The sequence below is a fragment of the Mercenaria mercenaria genome, unplaced genomic scaffold, assembly GCF_021730395.1.
Source record: "Mercenaria mercenaria strain notata unplaced genomic scaffold, MADL_Memer_1 contig_2306, whole genome shotgun sequence".
Lineage (NCBI taxonomy): Eukaryota > Metazoa > Mollusca > Bivalvia > Venerida > Veneridae > Mercenaria > Mercenaria mercenaria.
In genome coordinates, this window is record NW_026460359.1 from 131 (window position 1) to 23,788 (window position 23,658).

Here is a 23,658-nt window from a genome sequence, read left to right on the forward strand (position 1 = left end):
ATTTGTTGCTGTGAAATATTGTTTCCATTTTATCTCATTAATTTTTCAAGTAAATGAAAATCTCTTGTAAAATGAAAATGTCATCCAAAGTTAGTAAATTAGCCAGTCAGTTGTAAATAATAGATAACTAAATTGATTTGATTACGGTAAACATTAGGTTATTCCATGTAACTATTTTAGCTGAACATCGCTTGCGTTGTCTAGGTGAGTCTATAAGATATTTCTAAATTATAGATTTGGTTGCTTTCACTACCTGCTTCCTATTTTATTAGTGAGAGGAATATATGTTCTAATAGTAAAAAGGAATGGATAAAATAGCAAAACGAAAAAAAAAAACAACAATGCAATGTTTCGTTTACTTCAATTTCCCTGTTGTTTTCTTTCTGCAAGAGTGTTGAGTTACATTTGGAAATAAATCAGAATATATTAACGTTAATGAAACACATTTCAAATTTATAAATGGATTTCAGATTTTGTAATCATTTCTAGCAGTTAATTCTTCATTACAGGTATATGATCGATATGCTTCGGATGTTATCTTTTCTGGTATGAAACCTATGGCAGCATCATAAACATTTGCATGACCTTATTAGAAGGACGTATAGATTTTTGCCGGCATCCCATATGAATTACGGTTGACAGGTATCTTACTGGCCTCCAATCCAGCAATCGGACGCACAATCAAACGCGACGGATCGAGGAAGTTTATTTGCAACTGAGATATTCTATAATTATGATTGAAAAGACAAACAGGTATAACATCGCGAAATCATCTTTGATTTCTCAAACTTGGGACTTGCTGGCGACGATAGAACAAAATAGGCAGGACGGGACAGGACAGACAGATGTACAGATATAGAGAGTGTACTCTCTGTATAGAAGCACTAACACAAAACGGAAACGTTGAGTTGATTGAGTTAAATGACTTATTTAGACAAGGGTTTTGATCCCACATAGACTAAGTTTACAACTACTTTCTTTATATGGCTGGAAAAAATATTATCATCTATTTTCCCATTTAAACATTACCTTCTGCTATTAAAATCCATCAACTTTTAAAAGTGTCTCAACACATTTTCACATCTCTTTTTCGACAATCCGACATCGTATCGAACGTTACACAGTGCAAATCCTCACTCTGACAACATCGTGTAACACCGAATCAATTAATAAGCAGTCGCTAAAATCAACATTCTGGACCTTCCGCTGACAAAGGCAGTATAAATTTTAACTAAAACAATAAAACAACCGCCAAGTTTAATTCTTGTAAAGCAAAGGTTGTCTCCACAAATCCATTATTTTTATTGGATCAAATGTTCATTCAAGTGTCTGCCATAAAAAGACTTAATACAATTAAGTCGCCGATTGGTCAGATACAAATAGTGAGCAATTTAGAGCGTTTTATGTGTAAATACGTGACGTACGAAGCAAAATGGTGGCGGTCTGGGATTTTAGAGGTAAAACAAGGATTAGTATTGCAATGGTTGCTTTGTCAGCGGAAGGTCCAGAATATTGATTGTATTGACTGCTTAATGATTGATTCGTTATTATACGATTTTGTCAGAGTGAGGATTTGCACTATGTACTGTTCGATACGATGTCGGATTGTCGAAAAAGAGATGAAGATATGAAAATGTGTTGAGGCACTTTTAAAAGTTGATGGATTTAGCTAACCAGAGGCAATATAAAGAAAGTAATTGTAAACATAGAGTATAAGGGGTAAAACAAAACTCTTGTTATGAGAATAGTCATAATAGTATGTATTTTATATAATTATGCCTATAGGACACTTAAATAAGTCATTTAACTCAATCCACTCAAGTGCCCGACCCCTTTGGCCCAAATATTGCATGTTCACTTTTGCATGGAAGTCAGTTGCAATATTTGAATAGTAAGTGTGGTCATATGTGCGAGTATTGAGGTGAGCCTGTCATGACCTCTTTGGATTTAGTTTTCATCCAGATAAGGTTTAATGGCGGTAAAGGCACCTAGTATTTCCATCAGAGGCTGGCAGGAAAACATATTTAGAAAGCTGTATCGATACGCCATAAGAATCCTACACGCCAGTTCTTAAAGTTAATCCTTAGTAGCCCTATGTGGTTCTTGGACGATATGTGTATGAAAGGAATTGGAACCACTGCCTTACCCTTGCATGATCGTAAGAGGCGACTTATATGGTCTTAACACTTGGTTTTGCAGTAACTCTGTGATTCCAGCAGGTATGCAATTTTTTATTCCATACCTCGTGTTTTAATTTCTATGTAAATGAGATGTGGAACCAAAATGTATAGTCCTGTTTGGCGCCATATAACCTATACTGTGTTGGTGCGCCGTAAAACCCAAATAAATAATCCTTAGTAGTGTTACAAGCCAAGTCTGGTCAGAAAAAAAAGCCAACAACTAACTGTAAACAATCACAAACTTTATTCAAACAAAAGGGCCATGATGGCCCTATATCGCTCACCTGTTATCATTGCACTTGAGGACAAGAATGTCCTCATAAAAAATATCTAAGTCCAAAGGACAGGAACAACAAAGGGAAGAAATTTAACCAAAAAGAAAAAGAGAAAAAAATTCTTACAAGGTATAGATATGTTAAAATATACCTAAAAATTGGAGGTACCATCCATGTTGTACCACAGAAAAGTGGTCTCAGTTTTTCCCTACGGCCAATAATAAAAAATTTACTAAAAATAAGCTATTTATAGTAACGTAAATGTGAAGTAATTAAAAAAAAATATTATAAGTGAACAAAAGAAGGATCTGCCAAATAAATCTGTTGACATAAATGAAATTTCAGATCAGTATCTTCATTAGTTACGGAGATATACCCATTTCAATTTGAAATAAAGGAAGGTAATTTGACATAAAATCAGTACATAGTTATCTACCCTGATTGTCTCGGTCCAACTAATAACAATAATGAAATTTCAAATAAGTCATGTAAGTATTTACTGACATAAATCCATATTTATTACAATCAGGGGAGGTAATCAGAAATAAAATAACTCTGGAACCTACGATTGGATCTGATTTGTCATGGAATCCAAGATTTATTGTTGTTGAAGATATTTTGGAAGTTTGTATCAAATAAAACCATAAATGAAGTCTCTATATGGCTGCAAAAGCCAAAATAGCCAATTTTGGACCTTTAAGGGCCATAACTCTGGAACCCATGATGGAATCTGGCCAGTTCAAGAAAGGAACCAAGATCTTGTGGTGATACAAGTTGTGTGCAAGTTTGGTTAAAATCAAATCATAAATGAAGCTGCTATTGTGCAGACAAGGTCAAAAAAGCTGCTTTTGGGCCTTTCAGGGGCCACAACTCTGGAACCCATTATGGAATCTGGCAGGTTCAAGAAAGGAACCGAGATCTTATGGTGACAAATGTTTTGTGCATGTTTGATAAAATTCAAATCATAAATGAAGCTGCTAGTGTGCAGACAAGGTCAAAATAGCTAATTCCGGCCCTATCAGAGGCCATAACTCTGGAACCCATTATGGAATCTGGCAGGTTCAAGAAAGGAACCGAGATCTTATGGTGACACAAGTTTTGTGCAAGTTTGGTTAAAATCAAGTCATAAATGAAGCTGCTATTGTGCAGACAAGGTCAAAACAGCTAATTTTGGCCCCTTCAGGGGCCATAACTCTGGAACCCATAAATGAATCTTGCCAGTTCCAGAAAGAAGCCAAGATCTTATGGTGATACAAGTTGTGTGCAAGTTTGGTAAAAATCAAATCATAAATAAAGCTGCTATTGTGCAGACAAGGTCAAAATAGCTGTTTTTGGGCCTTTCAGGGGCCATAACTCTAGAACCCATAAAAGAATCTGGCCAGTTCCAGAAAGGAACCAAGATCTTATGGTGATACAAGTTGTGTGCAAGTTTGGTAAAAAATCAAATCATAAATAAAGCTGCTACTGTGCAGACAAGGTCAAAATAGCTAATTTTGGGCCTTTCAGGGGCCATAACTCTGGAACCCATAATGAGATCTGGCCAGTTCAAGAAAGGCACCGAGATCTTATGGTGATACAAGTTGTGTGCAAGTTTGGTTAAAATAAATCATAAATGAAACCACTATCGTGCAGACAAGAAATTGTTGACGGACGGACGCACGCACGGACTGACGACGGACGAAGGGTGATCACAAAAGCTCACCTTGTCACTATGTGACAGGTGAGCTAAAATTGAGAGGAAGCAATATTTAAGTAGAATTAATACTTGAAATTAAGTTCTAATATCTAAAATATTCAAGCACGAAATAAAAAAAGAAATCTTCATTCACTCTGATTTTGGAGTATCAAGAAATTTCCACAAAAATACTTCCATATCGAATACTTTGTATAAAGACTAATATCAAAAACACTGTCTTAGAAAAACAAACATTTCCTTCTGTTGATCTTAATTGAATAAATCTTATTTAAATCTTGTATTCTAGTAATTATCCTGTAAAAGAATTATTTACTGTAACCACAAGTTTAGCTCCAAAGATTATCAGATCAGATGTATTATATAAAATTTGTCTAGAAGCTTCCTGCAAATTCCATGCATGACTACATTTTTAAAACTCTCCGGAAAATTATTTTTAACTGTTTAATATTAAGAAAGAAAGTTACCGAAGTTTCTATGAAGTTCTATCTATGAAACAAATATTATCTACCAAAATGATCGTTATATGTTTACGAAAACAAATGCTAAAAAAACTGAACGGAGAGTATTCATAGCTAAATAAAGCAACTACATCATAAAATCAATAATATTTCAAGAGCAACAACAAACAAACAAACAAAAATGATGCATCAGCAAATGAAATATAACATTGGACTTCACTAGACAAATAAGCAACTGTTTCACAATGATTCTGTTATGTTAGAAAAGAAATAAAAATGATGCATAAGCAAATGAAATATAATAAAGGACTTCGCTGGACTAATAAGTAACTGTTTCACAATGATCCTGTTATATTAGAGACAAAATAAAATGATCATAAGCAAATGAAATATAATAAAGGACTTCATTAGACTAATAATTAACTGGTTCACAATGATCATGTTATATTAGACACAAAATAAAAATGATGCATAAGCAAATGCAATATAATAAAGGACTTCATTAGACTAATAAAAAAGTGTTTCACAATGATCCTGTTATATTAGAGACAAAATAAAATGATCATAAGCAAATGAAATATAATAAAGGACTTCATAAGACTAATAAGTAAATGTTTTATAATGATCCTGTTATATTAGACACAAAATAAAATGATCATAAGCAAATGAAATGTAATAAAGGACTTCATTAGACTAATAGGAAACTGTTTCACAATGATCCTGTTTTATTAGAGACAAAATAAAATGATGCATAAGCAAATGAAATATAATAAAGGACTTCATTAGACTAATAAGTAACTGTTTCACAATGATCCTGTTATATTAGAGACAAAATAAAATGATGCATAAGCAAATGAAATATAATAAAGGACTTCATTAGACTAATAAGTAACTGTTTCACAATGATCCTGTTTTATTAGAGACAAAATAAAATGATGCATAAGCAAATGAAATATAATAAAGGACTTCATTAGACTAATAAGTAACTGTTTCACAATGATCCTGTTATATTAGACACAAAATAAAATGATGCATATGCAAATGAAATATAATAAAGGACTTCATTAGACTAATAAGTAACTGTTTTACAATGATCCTGTTATATTAGACACAAAATAAAATGATGCATAAGCAAATGAAATATAATAAAGAACTTCATTAGACTAATAAGTAACTGTTTCACAATGATCCTGTTATATTAGACACAAAATAAAATGATGCATAAGCAAATGAAATATAATAAAGGACTTCATTAGACTAATAAGTAAGTGTTTCACAATGATCCTGTTATATTAAAGAGAAAATAAAACTGATGCATAAGCAAATGAAATATAATAAAGGGCTTCATTAGACTAATAAGTAACTGTTTCACAATGATCCTGTTATATTAGAGACAAAATAAAAATGTTGCATAAGCAAATGAAATATAATGTTGGACTTTAACAGACTATTAAGCAAATGTTCCACAATCATCCTGTAATATTAGAAATAATAAAAATCATGCATAAGCAAATGAAATATAATTTTGGACTTCATTAGACTAATATGCAACTCTTTAACAATGATCCTGTAATATTAGAAATAATAATCAAAGCCTTGAGATGTCTGACGGTTGCGGGTTTTGCTAGAGTTATTTTCATTTTAAATGCCAATCTATAAATATACATGTATAAGAAACAAATACTAATGTGCCTCATATCTAAGATAAACTCTGCCTGACCTTACATGAGCAGCTGGAAGTCAGTGATGTAACCATGGGCTGGAACACCTAATCATTGACAGATCTTATATAATCTAAATGGCCAGTGTGAATGGATAGAGGATGAATAAGAACTGCTTGGTCATTGATAATTCATCCGCATTGTTCATGAATGGGACTACTTTGTGTAGCACATGAACAAATTCCTTTGGATGTGATTTGGAATCAAATAAAGATGCTACATGATTGTCAGAAATACACTTAACTTTGGTAGCGGGATAAACCCGCAACCAAAAATGATGCATAAGGAAATGAAATATAATATTGGACTTCATTAGACTAAAATGCAACTGTTAAACAATTATCCTGTAATATTAGAAAAAAATAAAAACAAGAGCTGTCTGTTAACAGCGCGCTCGACTATTCGAAGCATTGATAGTAGTATAGTGTCAAAACATTACAAACAATGTACCTGCATTTGTGGATTTGGATTACACTATAATGCAATGTGTGACCATGTTGGTAAGCAAGTGTTCAAAGTGTCAAATCCTTTATATCAAACAATTGATAGACAAAATATCGAATGGTATGCGAAACTTTACTAATTTCTACGTCCAGAAGAAGACCAGAACTGAGCTCAAGTCCTTGTCCTAGGTAAGAAGACTATGAAGGTAAACAAGTGGTTAAAGTTTCAAAGCCATATGACAAACAGGTTAGGCATAATATAGACTGGTACTAAAAACTTCACTGATTTCCAAGTCCAAAAAGGGCCATAATTTAGCCAAAATAGTTGACAGTAATCTTGCCTACAGGTGGATGGAAACCATGATGATAAACAAGTGTTAAAAGTTTTAAAGCCACATGTCAAATAGCTTTGACAAAACGTTGACTTGTACGAAAACTAAACCAATTTTCAAGTACAAAAAGGGCCATAATTCAGCCAAAATAGTTGATAGAGTTATGCACTCTTGCCTATAGATGGAAATCATGATGATAAACAAGAGTTCAAAGTTTCAAAGCCACATGTCATTTAGTTTTGACAAAACATGGACTTGTACGAATACTGAACCAATTTCCAAGTAAAAAAGGGCCACACTTCAGCCAAAATAGTTGACAAAGTTATGTACTCGTGATGTTGAACAATTGTGCAAACTTTCAGAGCCACATATATTTGTATCAAATAGTTTTGACAAAACATGGACTTGTACACAAATTGTACCAATTTCCAAGTCCAAAAAGGGCCATATTTCAGTCGAAATAGTTGACAGAGTTATGTACTCTTGCCAACAGATAGAGACTGTTATAATAAACAAGTGATAAAAGTTTCAAAGCCATAGGTCAAACACTTTACACAAAATGTGAACTGGTACGAAAAACTTAACCAAGATTTCTAAGTTAAAAGGGGCCATAATTCAGTCAAAATCCTTGATAGAGTTATGTTCTCTTGCCTACAACTGAACATGGTGATGGTAAACAAGTGTTGAAAGTTTCAAGGGTTTATCTCAAAAGACTTTGTCAAAAAGTGGACTGGTAAGAAAAACTTAACCAAGGTGTAACGCCGACGCCGACGCCGTGGTGAATAGGATAGCCCTACTTACTCTTCGAATAGTCGAGCTAATGATGCATAAGCAAATGAAATATAATATTGGACTTCACTTGACTAATAAGCAATTGTTTCACAATGATCCTATAATATTATGATGCCTACATTATCTAAAGATTTTAGCATGTAATAACACCGTTTAGGAAAAACATTGGTACACTGTCACATTCTCCCAAAATAATTGTATTATTCGTTGAGTTTTTTACTCCAAGAAATCATTTACAAAAATTAATATGTATGGTTTCTATTTCGGGCAAATATTTACAGGTTATGTACAATATTGTGTCAACTCTGCAAAAAGGGAATACGACAGTTTTATCTTCGTTTAAATACTTTCGAAACAGTTGACAACCTGAAGGAGAATGCTTACACTCACTTGATAGTAGTTGACAGTGTTTATAGAAATTCATGTCCTCGTTTCTGAAACAATACAATCAAAACCATATCAAATCAAAAAAATTAATCAATAAATGAAAGGATGTTTTGCAGGAATTAAAATATCTCTTCATATATCAAATTTCGTCCCAAGGATCGTCAGAAATCATCATTTCGTTGACTTACGTTCATAGGCATGACTTGGTCAATTTTATTTTTTTTATGGTGTAATCCTTCATCAACCGTACTACCCTTTCCCAAGCGTTTTGTTTACCTCTTGTCTTAACTTCTCAAATTCCGTATATGTCTGAGCTCGTCCACGGAATTTCTTCAGTAGGTATATTCTCTGTTGATATCCATCTGTTTTAGTAAGATTTTCGTTTTCAATCAATGAATCAATATCTTTTGTTCTTGTTAAAGGGTTAGGTATTAAAGATATTTCTTGCAGTCTTTTATTGCATGCTTTGATTACGGACATCATCTCTTCTGTACCATCAAGTAAGGTACCTACTTCTTCTTTAAGTTTCCCTTCATAGTCGTTCTTTCCTAATGAATATCCTGGTGCATTTTTGTATTTGTTTGCCACGTCTGCATACCTTTTCTTTTCTTTAACAGTTTCTAACTCAAATGCAACAGAAGTCCTTGCATGCGATTTCCAGTGACATTTCTGTGGACAGACTGTACAATTTCCTCTAAAATCCATAACACTACATGTGTTTATTTTGCTATCTTGACAATTTTTGTGGCACGTCAAAGCACAGACGTTGCAGTTGTTCGCATACTGACCTTTTGGCAAGTCTTTCTTGATAATCATTTTTGTTTCTACTTCAAACTCGAAATCCTGTTGTTCATTAAAAAATTCTTTTTCTTTTTGGAGACAATTAAACTTCGAGAGTCTAGCCTCGAACTCTGGCTGAAGCTTTGTTGTGGTAGACTCTAGTCTAACCCTTTCAGCAAGGACATCTCTTGTAAGTTGCAGACTTGTTTTTCCCACATGTTCTATGTGATCAAAGAAATTAATAAAACTTTTGAATCCCATTTCCCAGAAACATTTTGCCACACTCGAATACTCAGTATTTACATTATTTGATATAAGACTGGAATTATTGAATGCAAAATACCTTCTGAAGGAAAGTCCGCATTGTCTTAAAGCTGACAAGACAGGAGGGACCAGGCCATCTCCAAATGTTACTAGGGAGCATATATTTTTCTCAATATCTTTCCCAAACAACGACATTATTAACTGGTAAATGCAGCTTTGGGTGGCAGATAAGCGTGCATCTGGCGCTTTCGCAAGTAGGCAGACTGCATCTATCAATGCGACACCTTTTGGTTGATTTTGGGAGAATAATTGACTAATGTGATTCACTATCTGCTGGTCTCTTTCTAGCCCACGTAAATCCCCAAGTCCGGGGGTATCTATGATATTCAGCTGATATTGCAATCGACTGCCCTTTTGAGGATTTATTGTATAAGTTGTTACCCAGTCTGCGAAGGCCTAAAATTTAAAGATAGATTCTTAGTTGTTAAATCAAAGAAACCATCTCGCATAAAATGCTTTCCGCTTTTTCTGGTGGGTTTTAGTTTTGTTTTAAGTACATTTGTATCACATTTGTACTGACATTTGCATAGAGAACAGTTCAGTGCAGCCATGTTACTGTTTTTTTTCACAACCAAGATGTCTGGCTAACAATAGTTGATCGTAAATCTAAAAACAAATTTTGCTGGCCCCATACCGGAAAGCGTCTTGTATAAATCGTGTCACTTTTGTATGGAATGCCGCTCACAGACTTTAGCAAGTTTGAAACTGATATTAAACGAGAGGTCATAATTAGAATCATGACAAATAAACTCTATTGAATTGCAGCCATTATAATAGTTTTCCAATGAAATGTTTTAATTCACTTAAGAAACATATATCTATGCATTTGATATAACCATCCGGTCGCCCAGAACTATGATTAAGAAAGGTTTGGACCACATATTTCAATAAAATGTATCAGTGTTTATTTAAAAAAAATGTTATTTCGCTTTATCTTTGTATGCAGAGTTAAAATGTATTTTGTTACTCAGTATATAGACAAGGAAACATGAGTAAAGATATTTTGATGTAAAAAATAACCGATATTTTAACAAATATATTTCACATTTTTATCATTTTGTTTTCTTTATGGATACGTTTTACCTTGGGTTTGTATGTTTTGTATAATTTTACGACGCAAACATCCATGCATACATTGTTAAAAAATTCAGTAATAGTTGACTGTATTCTTTAAATACAGCTTAGCTATTTCTGTTGAATTGTTTTTTTAGTAGCTATTACTAGAACCCATAAGTATTTTAATCAATACATAGGCGTAGGAGCAGGGGGGCCAGCGTGGGCCAGCCCCCCCCCCAAAGCTAGGAGAGAGGGGGCCCAACTATAGTTTGCCCCCCCCCCCCCACCCCCAATATTTTGGAAAAGAGATATAACTTGCAGTCTAATATAACATTTACTTACTTAGTTAGCATCATATTATTCTTTTTAACCTGATTTCTGATTTGCATTTGGCCTTCCCTTGTATTCCGACTTGTCTCTTTCCGTAGTGTGAGTACTGAAATCTGTACGCGCCATGCCAAGGATTGTTTGATTATATTTTATAAAATATTATATCATTCAGCGCAATCACTACAGTTCCGGTTTGAGCGTCTGCAAAATCTATGTAACTATTAAGCCTGTTTACGCATGTAAACGTTATGTATTTTTTTTTTTGTTTTTCATTTTCCATTCTAGGGAAATGATATTTCCACAACTTTATATCACAATTAGACAAATGCAGCGCTAATTGATTGTATGTCCAGGGCTTCAACAGAACAATGTAAAAAATAGCACACTTGATTAGAACAATACATAATATGACTGATTAAGACAGTTCAGTGCCTTGTCGTATGTGTATCAACAGAATAACTCAATGATTGCTAAAACATAGAGGCTTGAGAGGGCCTATGGCCCATTTTGCCCTGTACAAGGCTTTGTCATGAATAATGCACCGGCGGTACCTTGCCGCCCTCCCCCCCCCCCCCCTCGCTGCCGGTCGAAAAGGTTTGCCCCCCCCCCCAAAGTTAAACTCGCGCCTACGCCCATGAATTGCGTGTGGAAGGTTTCGTGCATCTATGTATGCATCTGTCTATGCATCAATTACTTTTGGTGGTTTTACTTTATGTGAAGCTAACTAACTACGTAGTTTTATTATCATAATTATTTCAATTCAGTTGATATTCAAAAGTAATATTGTTCCATACATATGTAATGTTTTCTCAAATCGAGTGTGATGGTCTGGATTTGACTGTATCACACTTAAAACAGAACATATCGTATAAATTTCCACCGAAAATTCGGAATCACTTTAGTGCCATCGACATATATGGTATCGACTGGGATACATAATTGACAAAAGAATTTCTATATTTCATTGATAAGCACTGATACAAACTTTACCCTGACTATTTATTTCTCTTTATCTGATAAATGTGCATATTGACCTATAAATGGCTATGACTTACATCATTCTTTATCTGTCCGTCTGCTTCTTGTTGTGTCCTGTTTGAAACCGTAAATCTGAAAGGATCATCCCACCTGACACCAAGTACATAGTTTACGAATCCATCAACCATTGTACTCTTTCCAGTTCCCACAGGACCAGCTAACATGATCGTTTTGGCTTCTCCACCCAGTGCGTTATTTGCACCTGCTCAAACACAAACGTAATACTCATATACAGATATATATGTAATATAACAGTCACCCAGTGAACTTTAAAACAAAGGAAATATAGATAATTATATGAATTCCTTTATTTTCAACAGCCCTCTTCATACCTTTGGTTATTATAGATCATTAGAATTAATATGTTACAACTTTCGTAGGTTAAAACACTCAAATCAGGATATATATTTCGCCAGTAAACTCTTCTTTTTGTTAATAACATACATTCCTATGTATAGCATATATAGAAATGTTTCTTGAAAGTGTTCATATAAAATAAAATTTCCAACCCCATGTGCATACTAGGCATTAAACGTAACGATGACATGGTGAAATGATTCATACTTGCCTAATGCCATTTTCTTCACTCGAGGATACTCACCAAATTCAAACTTTCGCAACATTGCCTTTTCATCCCTTGCCGCTTGTATTTCCGTCATTGGCAAAGCATATATTGCTGGTGATGGATCCCCATCCTTTATCTTGACTGCAAATTTAACGATCTGAGAAGCCAATGACTCTAGTGTAAGTATGACATCACTTTCCACACTCCACGGTCCCTCATTATTTTCACACACCACACGGACACGGAAAATATATGCGGTATTCGACTTCAAGTTTTTCGCGTCAGCAGTGGTCGTTGTAAACTTATCTGACAGAATCTTCCATTGATGATCATGATCTTGAACTTTAAAGCTTATCTCGTAAAGGTCCTTTTCGTCTAACTGTGACGGTGGGTCCCATGACAATGTTATAGTATCTGGGAGAACATTTAATGATTTCGGCTTCCCAGGTATGTCCTTTGATAAACAAATAATATAATTTGATATAAGACGAATGCCAGCGTGGATCATTCCTACGACCTCTTGTTCCAAAAGCATTAGGCCAGGGTACGGTGTATAGATGCCTTATCAATACGCAGGGCCACAAAAATGAACATTTCTTGTGTTTTATTTTTTTTATTTTATTTTATTTTATTTTATTTTTTTTTTTGCTTGCCTAGTTTTCGTTGGCAGAAGTTCAAAATATCGCTTTTATTTTAGCTCTGAGAGCCCCTATATACAACCAATCGGAACGAGTGCAGGTATCTATGAAATTTGTTACGCTTCGTTATTCTTTCTACGATAGATTAAACAAAACAAACTAGCACCGGTTCAATAGTAAAGTACAAAAATATAACGCTAAACATTGAAGAATTTCAACCTCAATTCGGTCATCAAAATATCAATAAAGACTGAAGATTTATGATAGCTGATAACCTCTAAAATTAAAGCACAGGTTTGAAAGATTACGTTAAGAAATTTAATCATTATTTCAATATTGACTTCAAACTTTTGAGAAAAGCGCATATCTCCCACAACTGCTTAATCATTTAGTGATTAAGAGTGGTTTGGGTGAGTGCTTTCTATAATGATTCAAAGTAGTTTGGGTGAATGGTTCTGATCAGTAATTTTTGGGTGGTCTGGGTGGTTTGGGTGAATGGTTTCGATCAGTAATTAAAGCGCCATAATTCAAATGTGCCTGGGCCGATTTTGCTAGTTATCGAACGTGGTCGATGACTTATTGGCAAACACACTTCGTTTAAGTTAGGTAAAGAGCGGATGAGGAATGTTCGACTTAGAGTGCAGACAAGATTTGTGACAGACAGACAGACAGGTGTAAATCAATATGTCTCTCACCACACAGTATGTATTGGTTGTAAAGTGACATTTATAGAATCCGAACCCGTTATATATCTTTTCACATACAGCGGCAGAATAATTGATATGCTTATATGCTTGTTTGACAGAAAAGAAAGAAATAGAGAAATAATGTGTCTACCTTTTCGCCTTGTGGACCCGGCTTTACATCTCGGTTTCTTAAAGCACTGAAAAATAAAATTTTATATTTTTACATAGTTTATGTTTCATAGTCTGTCTAATTGGAACGGACATAACTACTTGACATGACAGTTTTAAATACATCAGGCATGGCATCTTGTAATACTGAAGAATGTGTTTTTCATCATGTGTACAGTATCTTATCAGCTTTAAATACATCGCATTATAAAAATATCATTTGAATTAAATTTATACTATGAAAACGAACAATGTTTTAAAAACACTTACATTCTTTTCAAACTTTCTTCGACTGCTTTTGTACCATGTGCGCTACAGGAATTGCTATGTTGTTTGCTTGATTTGTAAGCCTCTTCTATTTCAAGCAGGTTATGGGATTTGGTAACTTTATAGCGTTTGTGTATTTGGCAGCAATCTGTACAGAAATATTTTTTGCAGTCTGTACAGTACCTAACAGCATTTGCCGATTTTCCATTTTCTTGGCACTGATTGCAATTTTTAATACTGCGTCTGGGAATAATATTACTTACGTCAACTATTTCATGATTTTTTGATATTTTCAAGGATTTATGCTTTCGTCCACAGTCATCACAAAAGTTTTCTTCACATTCAATGCAGTAACTTGTTGCCTTTGCCTGGATCTCATTTTCCAAACAGGTGTCGCAAAGAAGGAATATTGCAGCACACGATATTGGATCAATTAGATTGTGATGTTTTGTCATTTTCTGGGAACTGTGATGTCGAGTGCAAAACTCACACAAATGTTCTTCACACTGCTTGCAAAATGTTTCTGCAGACTTTACTTCGTTATTTTTGTTACATGGATCACATTTTATTGTCGGTTTTGGAATGTTGTCGTTTGTTGCTCGAAGAGAATGGTTTTGAAACATTTTCTTTTGTTTGTGTTTATTTGCACAACGTCCACACAAAGTCTCTTCGCAAGTGCTACAGTACATTGCAGTTTTTTTATCTGTTTTACTTTCACAAATGCCGCACTTCACTTTAACGATTTCAGCACGTTTTGGTTTTTTAAGCATATGTGATTTTGTGAGCTTCCTTGTTCGGTGTAGTTTAGTACAGTCTGCACAAAGAAGCTCCTCGCACTGTGCACAGAATGATAAAGCAACTACACGTTTATCTAAGTAAGTGCATGGATCACACATTTTACTGCTTTCTTCTCTGTCTTTGTTTTCATCACTATCACTTGGTTTAAGGAAAGAGATTGGAACAGGTATGTGTGACTTTGTTGCTCTTCGAGTAGAGTGACTTTCTCTACACATTTCACAAAGATATTCTTCACATTCTTCGCAGTAGTATGACGCAGTGGATCGGATGCCACTGTCTTCACATTGCATGCAAGATGGTGTTTTTCAGCAGACTTTGAAGACCGATTTAACTCTTCAATTTTTATTGAAGACGTGTAGCTTTTCTGATCTTGTGAGAATGTGTACAGGTGTCGCATAGGTACTCTTCACACATACTGCAGAATGAAACAGCTTTAGACACTTTTTCATTATAGGTACATGGACTGCAAAGCAAATCTCTAGCTGGATGTATTTCTTGCATCAAAATGAGCTTATGAGACGAAGTGGCCTTTCTTTTCGAGTGATTTCTCGCGCAGTCTTCACACAGTTTTTCTTCACATTCGCTGCAATATTTTTCTGCAGTGCTGGATTTGTCAGATATCAAACACGGGTCACATAGTCCATATTCTTTTATTTCGTCTGAACTCGCTTCTTGACTTTCCATAGGATTTACTATACACTTTTTCTCAGCCATATTTAGGCCCTGTAAATCAAAGTTGCTGATTAGCTTGTTCAATGGGAGTTTGTACATCTGTTTATGCAACACATCTTCATGAATATTCAAAATGTGTATAACAAACTATATGTCAGATTAAATAATTCAGTTTATTATCATGTCGCTGTTTGGTTTACTTATGGGTTCGAGTTTTGTGGGTTCTGCTTGGCAGTCTACGGTTTTGAAATTATCTTTAAGAACGTTTGACAGAACGCGAGAAAGAAAGCTATGCTTTTGACATGAACACTATAAATATATTTTATTCTTTATTCTATATAACACGAAAATACTTCAAACACCTGCCGCACAAAACAGAGCCCTTTTTAAATGTCTGTAAATTACACTTTCTAAAAGAATATTGTCTGTGCTAAATACAAATCAAAAGAAATGTTGATGTTATTTCCATGAAAGAAAAATACTTTCAGTCAAACAAAAACTAGGCAAAATGGGACCTAAAATTGTTGCGGTGATATATAACCTAAATTATGACTAATTTTTTCATGGTAAAAATGCTACCAAAATGCTAAGCATTAAACCTTTTATGTGATTTTAGCAACACATGACATTGAATGTAAGGGAAATTCTCTTCAGGCATTAACTTAGAACAATTTGAATAAGCTATTACGAGACTTTGTTAAATTGCATTATATCATATTTTTGTCATTTCCCTTACGTTTTGGGGATATCTTTTTAGTAAGACGAGTCTCGTAATACTAACACGTAAAAGCAAGCACGCATTATGCAAATTCGAAATCGTTTTAAAGTCCGAGGGAAGTAAAGCGTCTTTAACTATCCGGAACATGCGAAAGAATATTTAACACAAGAATCTATTTATTTGTTAAGAGACCAAAACAACCGATGTAAATTATATTGATAAAATTATACTCCTGTAAAGTGCATGCGTTTTTGCTTACTTTTTTAGTTTTTAACTGTATTTGGTAGTAGCATTTTATGAATTTTATGTGATAAAAGATATTGTTATTGGTAATGATGATGATAATGTTGTTGTAGTTGTTTATAAATCAGCCTATTTGATAAATTTGTGCAGTACATGTCAGGCATAAGTTAAAAGAAAAGAAATGAAACATACAGAAAATATTCATAACTTTGATTTAAATAATATTTCACTTACAATATATTGAACAGCTCCTCTCCATTCAATGACAACGGGCGTATCTTTTTCAACTGAAAGAGAGGCTTTGACCTTTAAAGGTTATCCTTGAAATTTATTTATGCAATTTTGAAACATTGTAAGTAAAAACAATCAGATAATATAGTGCCAGAAAAGCAAACAATATATATATATTATTAAAGAAAAATCAAACTCTAACATATCTTCTATAGACGTTTACTCAACAAGTGTTTGTCTTAAATTAGTCAAGACATATACGCCTTTAACGAAATATTTTATAATTAAACAATGTACTTTCTAGTATTATTACAATTTGGCTAGAGCTATCACAAAATGTAGTTCATGACCCCGCTTAAAGCCTTATGAAAATGAATTATACCGGTAAAAGTCACTACATCGTATTGCACGTTTAAAGTTCGGTCTGGGAGATAATTTTATCTATATTCAAGAAAGAGTTACAGTTCTTGTGCGTTTCAGTTCATTGCTTTATTAAATTATTGAAAAGGAGTACAACAGGGCAGATAACTTGATCTGAGATGTGTATCAATGCATTATGATACATGATTGTAAGAAGATACATAAGTTTTACAAAAGCTATGGGCACTGTAAGGACGTTTCAGAGCTAATTAAGGAAAACATTATTCTTGCCATTACCCACCTTGTAAGGTCAAACGGAGGAGTAAATTTGTAAAGCCAGAATAAAACACAGAGTTCACATAGAACTGTACCTGCAGTGTGTATTATTGCATTTTGTTTCCACCTGTGAAGATACATAACCCTTACTACATGTAAATGAAGTAGCATTTTAAGGACATTTTCAAACTGCAAAAAAGGAAGTAATTTTGTCAAAATTAAAGTCAGAATTAAGGGACATTGGACGTAAACTTACCATTTGTTCCTTGCAATTTGTTTCGACGAAGTTAAATGCAGTACTTTCATTAGTTTCATAGATTTTTTAAGATATCAACAGTATTTCTTTATTTTCTACGTAATAAAGGAGGAATAATTTGTCAAAATAAAAGAGGGAGTTATAGAAGTTGATAACAAACTAAGAATATATGTTTTTTAAAGTTTGTGTGAAGTTTTCATTAAATGCATGGATAGATTTAAGAAATATTTAAATGTTAATATTTGGCCATTTTCAATGTGAAAAGGGGGAATAATTCTATCAAAGCAAAACTCAGAGTAATGGGAATTGATATGTGAACTTGACTAGTGGTTTATTCAACTAGTATTCATATCCCAATGCAATACCATTTGTTTCAAAGATGTTCAAAGAAACGATCATTTTGACAAAAAAGAAGAGATGATTTTGTTATAATAATAGGTAGAGTTTTAGAACTTAGTGTGAAAACTAACATTATAATCTCAAATGTCTGTGTGAAATGGCAATCAAATGCATGAATAGATTTCAGAAATACTGAAAGAAATGTCAATTTTGGAGATAGAAATCCAAGTGAAAAGGGCAGGTAATTTTGTCAAAGCAAAAGCCCGAGTTATAAGACCTGATATGTGAACCTCTCTTAAGTCATGTTTGTGTGATACGGCGTATATATATGTAATGAGGAAGATATTTGGAAAAACTTGACAATATGAACATCATTTCATCATCCAACAACGTAGTGCTTGTGATGATTTTGAGAACTATTAGCATTATTTTGGTTCCTTGGTTTGTTAAAACTGTGTGTTTCAAAATAAATTGAACACTATAAACGGTTACTTGTCAGTACGATAAGATAACATGTCAAATGGATATTTTCAGAAAATACAAAAATGTTGTTTGTAGTTTAACTTCCTTTTGTGAGAGTAATGGGACAACTTCAAGTATGGGGTATTGTCTAATTGTCTAACTGAGAATACTGATGTCACTGCTAGATTTCATAGACAAAGGTTTTTTTTTTCATGTATTGAAATTAAGCTTGAAGTTTGCATTCTAAACATTGGTGGGGAAAAAGAGATTTTGTAACAAGTTCATCTTACAAAATATGAATATATCTTTGTGTCTTTGTATATGTATATATATATTTAGAGACAAGGATGACCTATCTTCCAGCTATTGCCTGTCAATGCCAGTTGTATGCCTTACATAACGTCAAAAGAAATGTTGGTAAATGTTATCAAAATAGCACATGTTTTCGTCCAGACAATACAGAAACATTAAGCTTTCGAAGCACTAATATTCTAGATATTGAAAGTCATCCTTCCTTTGAAACTGCTTTTTAAAAGTTTGCTTACCATATCAAGCACCACTTACAATTAAGCATATTGTAAGGGATTGCGTGGACTTTGTTCCGCGGCGTAGCTTGTACATATGTCGAAGTTCAATCTCTGAAAGAGTAGTTTAAAACAGTTTCTGTTAACACTATTTTATCCTTTTTAAAACAAATAGGAAGCGTCTATAAAATCTCAACAGACATACTTTTACTTACATTATTACGATATTGCTATGTTTACAACTACTATTTAAACTTACGTAAATAATATTTAGCGATCGTTTTCGATATACGTTTCAAATTTAACTTTTTTCGACGATGAATGGCTTTTTTTGTTTCGATTCGCTGTAAAAGCCAACTTTTATTCGTCATTTTTGGATTGAACTTTTCAGACTACTGGTACTGATGATAAACCCGGACAGATGATAAAGTCGACCACCTTGGAAATATTTGATTGCAATCGGTTATTTATAAAATTGAACACATCATCTAATAGTTTCCATTTACAACACCAACTGGTGTAAATAAAAACAAAATTGGTAAATATTCTGTATAAATAAATGACTTACATGTATATGTATAAAAAAAATTATCCAAAATTACTGGGAAGAGGGTGTTTTTTGCACATGCTCACTGTCGCCACATGAAGGCCTGACATTGGGTCACTTTTCATTACTTGATCAGGAATGACTGTTGCAGCTTTTTGGTGAAAGTTTCAATATAATACTACGAAGAAAATTTTGTAAATGACAAAGTGTTCGAATTTAGCATCAGTCAACCTGCTTACAGTCCCCATTTTACAAACCCCTTTCAGGGCCTCACTTCGTGTGAGTTTGCTAACTAAATATAAATTTGAATTATGTAAAGTTTTCAGCAAATGTTAGGCTTTATTTTGATACCGACCATTGATTACAAATTGCAGAAATAAAAATGTTACAGGTAAAAAACCCTATTTTCTGTTCGGGTTTATCATCAGTACCAGTATGCTACCGGATCAGGTGAGATAATATGCACTTCTTAAAATGTTGAACTAATCAGATTATCTAACACTTGGACCTCTCGACATGAGTACAATCCAAACATTGTCGGATTTCCGCAGATTGCCCCAAGTTTTTGCAATTATTATCTCCCTTGGAAAACTAGGTCAGTATTCAAGATATATATTAGAGATAGTTTACGAAATCAGCAGAAACAGTAAAGATTTTAGGTCCCTTATCAAAATACTTCACATATGTAAAGATTACTTTGTAAGATTACATTTGTATGAACCGAATATCATTCGAAAATATGTCTATCCGTAGACAGAATTTCACAACATTATGAGATATAGCATAATTTATGTTAGGATTGACCCTTAGAATGGAGGTTAGGGGTTGTAATTTCTGTTATATGAAAAACATCTATTCGGTGTTAACTGTTTGGTTTTTTTGTGTGTGTAGATATTGTGATTAATCTACTTGAAATTCAATTTTATACTACTTAGTATAAAGTTTCAACGTAATTTTTGTTAAATTGCATTATTTTTGTTGTTTTGCAAGGTTAAATGTAAGCATTTTCTCCTGTTCGAAAATGATGTTTATATCATACAAAAAATGTATTTTAAAGCTATTGATGAATTCTCCCAATATGTTACAGAATAGATATTCACGACAAATAGTATACACTTAAATAGAATGTCGTACCAAAGCACCCTCTATGAACGTTTATCAAGAAACACAAATATGTGTAAATAAGCTTTAAAAGAAGGCCCCAGTGAACAAAATACTTTAATGATAATTCAAGTAAACATGATGACAATATGTAAAGTTATCCACAAAATTTTATTTCTTTGTTGATTTTTAAAGATGTGTTTAGATAAATGGCTGAAAATAAATAAATTTTGCTTTTTTATTCCACACCTGGGGTATATAAATGGAATATAACTTTATATGTATATGAATGGAATTTATTCCTTGAACTATTTCCAAACGCGAACAATGTCGTAGCCACTCTGGCCATTGTGATTTTCAACATTCGGCATTTCTTGTTCAGTTTGTCTCACGTGCTCTTCATTTTAATGACATAGCTCGTGGTGAAAACAACGTAAGTGAATAGTGTTCAACACCAGGAATATACGTTTATGAGCAAACTATGATCAATAATGGTGTTATATAACAAGACACGTGGTGTTCTGCCACACTTTGCAAAATTTGCTCTTTCAAAAGTATAGAATCCCTAGAGGTACTTCAATCTAACAGACGAGATGTTAGATAGATTGGGGTTTGAAATGCATAGAGAGGAGAAAGATACGGAAGTAGAAATGGGAATGCGAACTATATGAGGAACGTATACGATGAAACATTTGGATTTTCTTATTACAACACGTGTACCGCATGGAGGATGTTTTGGCTGTCGTCTTCTGGTATGGAAGTATTTTTGGAAAGAATAGATTTAGACAAACATGACACTATAAATTGATAACATTTCTCGACACTGCCCTTATGGTATCAGAAAGAAGACACGGGAGGGTGTTTCACGTTGTCAATAAGTGAAAAGAGGTGGCAGAGGTCTTCAGCAAGTGATCTTCATTTTGTTCTGAAACTGGCGTGGATAACCTGATGCCTTCCTTTCCCCGTAAAAAAAGCATGGAGGAACCGAAAAGTCTCTTGTTGAAGTACGAAATGGTGCATTTCTTATTTGAGGGAAGGTCGTTAAAAGCTCGGTTTATTGAAGGAAGAAATGAATCATAATATAGGCGAGTAAATATTCACGATTTTGCAAACGATATTTGAGTTGAGGATATGCATAGATGATGTACCAGCAGCTTTCAAACTGTCCGTGAATCGGACTGACTTTGTATGAAACTGGGAGTGCCCAACATACCAAAATACTTCAGTTTATAGAGTAAAAAGCGTGACTTAAACGTTATTTATTTGACTGATTTTACAATGTCAAAAACACCTGCCTACTACATATATTTATAGTTACATGATTTCCAGTGATTTTTGTGGCCCCAGCATCTACTGATGCGGGAGGCATATAGTGATTTTCCTGTCCGTCCGTCCGTCCGTACAGGTTAACCAAATGGGACCGTTTCGTCTAGCATCAATACCCCTTACTAGAATAACTTGATACTTATGCAGATGTAACCTGTGACCATTCCTCTCCTTCAAACATCACCTGACCTCAGTTTGATCTTGACCTTGACCTCATTTTGGACTTCGGTTGCTTTATATGGGCCATCTCTTGGTTAACCAAATGGGACCGTTTCGTCTAGCATCAATACCCCTTACAAGAATGAATTGATACTAATACAGATGTAAACTGTGACAATTCCTCATCTTCAAACATCACCTGACCTCAGTTTGACCTTGACCTTGACCTCGTTTTGGACTTGGGTGCAAAATCTATCGACAAAGATGCCACTGGGGGCATCAAGCGTTTATTATACGCAGCTTCTTGTTTTCTAAATATTTGAGTGAAATATATCTGGTATTGTTTTAGCAAAAAAAATATCAAATATATTTTTCACCGGTAAAAAATGGGTAAATTTGATCAAAGAAAATTTGTTTGTTTTACATGCAAGATCAAAATATCTTGCTTCCATGAACACCATATCTTACATTTTCAATCTCTGAAAATATTGCATCTGGTGTTCACTCGTAAAAGATATCTCAGTCTTACACTGAAACAATTATCCTCAATATCTTTTTCAAAATCAGCTTCAGAACAAGTTATTGAACAAAATGCAGACTATTTATGTATACGTTTTTTTATTCGAAAAAAAATGCGAAATAACCTCAGGAAACGATGCTTTCAATTAGTCAGCTTTGCTGTATAGCTTATCTGGTTTCACCGTTCAACTCCAATGTAGTTACTTGTCAAAAGCCATGAGTCATGTATTTACTAACCAGTGTGCTGGTAGTCTATGGAATGGTGTCCTCTTTAACCTTTGTATATGTTGTATTTCTGTATACTTCTTGAGCTTGGAAACCAACAATTGTTTCAGAGCTAAAATCATTATGTGTGGCAGTGATACGGCAAATATTGGTGTTCTGCCACACTGCACCTGACTTTGAAGGAAACTTTGCAAAATTTGCTCTTTCAAAAAGTATAGAATCCCTAGAGGTACTTCAATCTAACTGTTAAAAATAGAAGTAAAGACACGAGACATTAGATAGATGGGGTTCGAAATGTACAGAGAGGAGAAAGATGCGGAAGTAGAAATTGGAATGAGAACTATATGAGGAACGTATATGGTTTATTCTTTGAACTATTTCAAAACGCGAACAATGTCGTAGCCACTCTGGCCATTGTGATTTTCAACATTCGGCATTTTTTGTTCAGTTTGTCTCACGTGCACTTCATTTTAAAGACATAGCTCGTGGTGAAAACGACGTAAGTGAATAGTGTTCAACACCAAGAACTATGTTGTATTTCTGTATACTTTTTGAGCTTGGAAACCAACATTTGTTTCAGAGCTAAAATCAGTATGTGTGGCAGTGATACGGCAAATAATGGTTTGGTTGTTCTATCATGAACTAAGAACGACCTCAAAAGCGACATTCGATGCTTATACTTAGAAGCTGGGAACGGGTTGGGAGATGGGGTATCAATTTCAAGCCATATTCATAATATAACATTAACTGTAGTGAACTTTGATCA

General features: G+C 34.0%; 1 protein-coding gene across 1 annotated transcript; it reads right to left on the reverse strand.

The window, feature by feature from the left end:
* Positions 1–6,417: 6,417 nt before the first annotated feature.
* LOC128552325 (uncharacterized) lies at positions 6,418–16,873 on the reverse strand. The gene is made up of 6 exons (XM_053533358.1): positions 16,802–16,873; positions 14,140–15,657; positions 13,853–13,898; positions 12,414–12,831; positions 11,830–12,014; positions 6,418–9,784 (listed from the first exon to the last, which is right to left on the reverse strand). The coding sequence occupies exons 2-6, from the start codon at positions 15,222–15,224 to the stop codon at positions 8,534–8,536; spliced, it is 2,985 nt and encodes a 994-aa protein (XP_053389333.1). The 5' UTR covers positions 15,225–15,657; positions 16,802–16,873; the 3' UTR covers positions 6,418–8,533.
* Between the last annotated feature and the right edge of the window lie 6,785 nt (positions 16,874–23,658).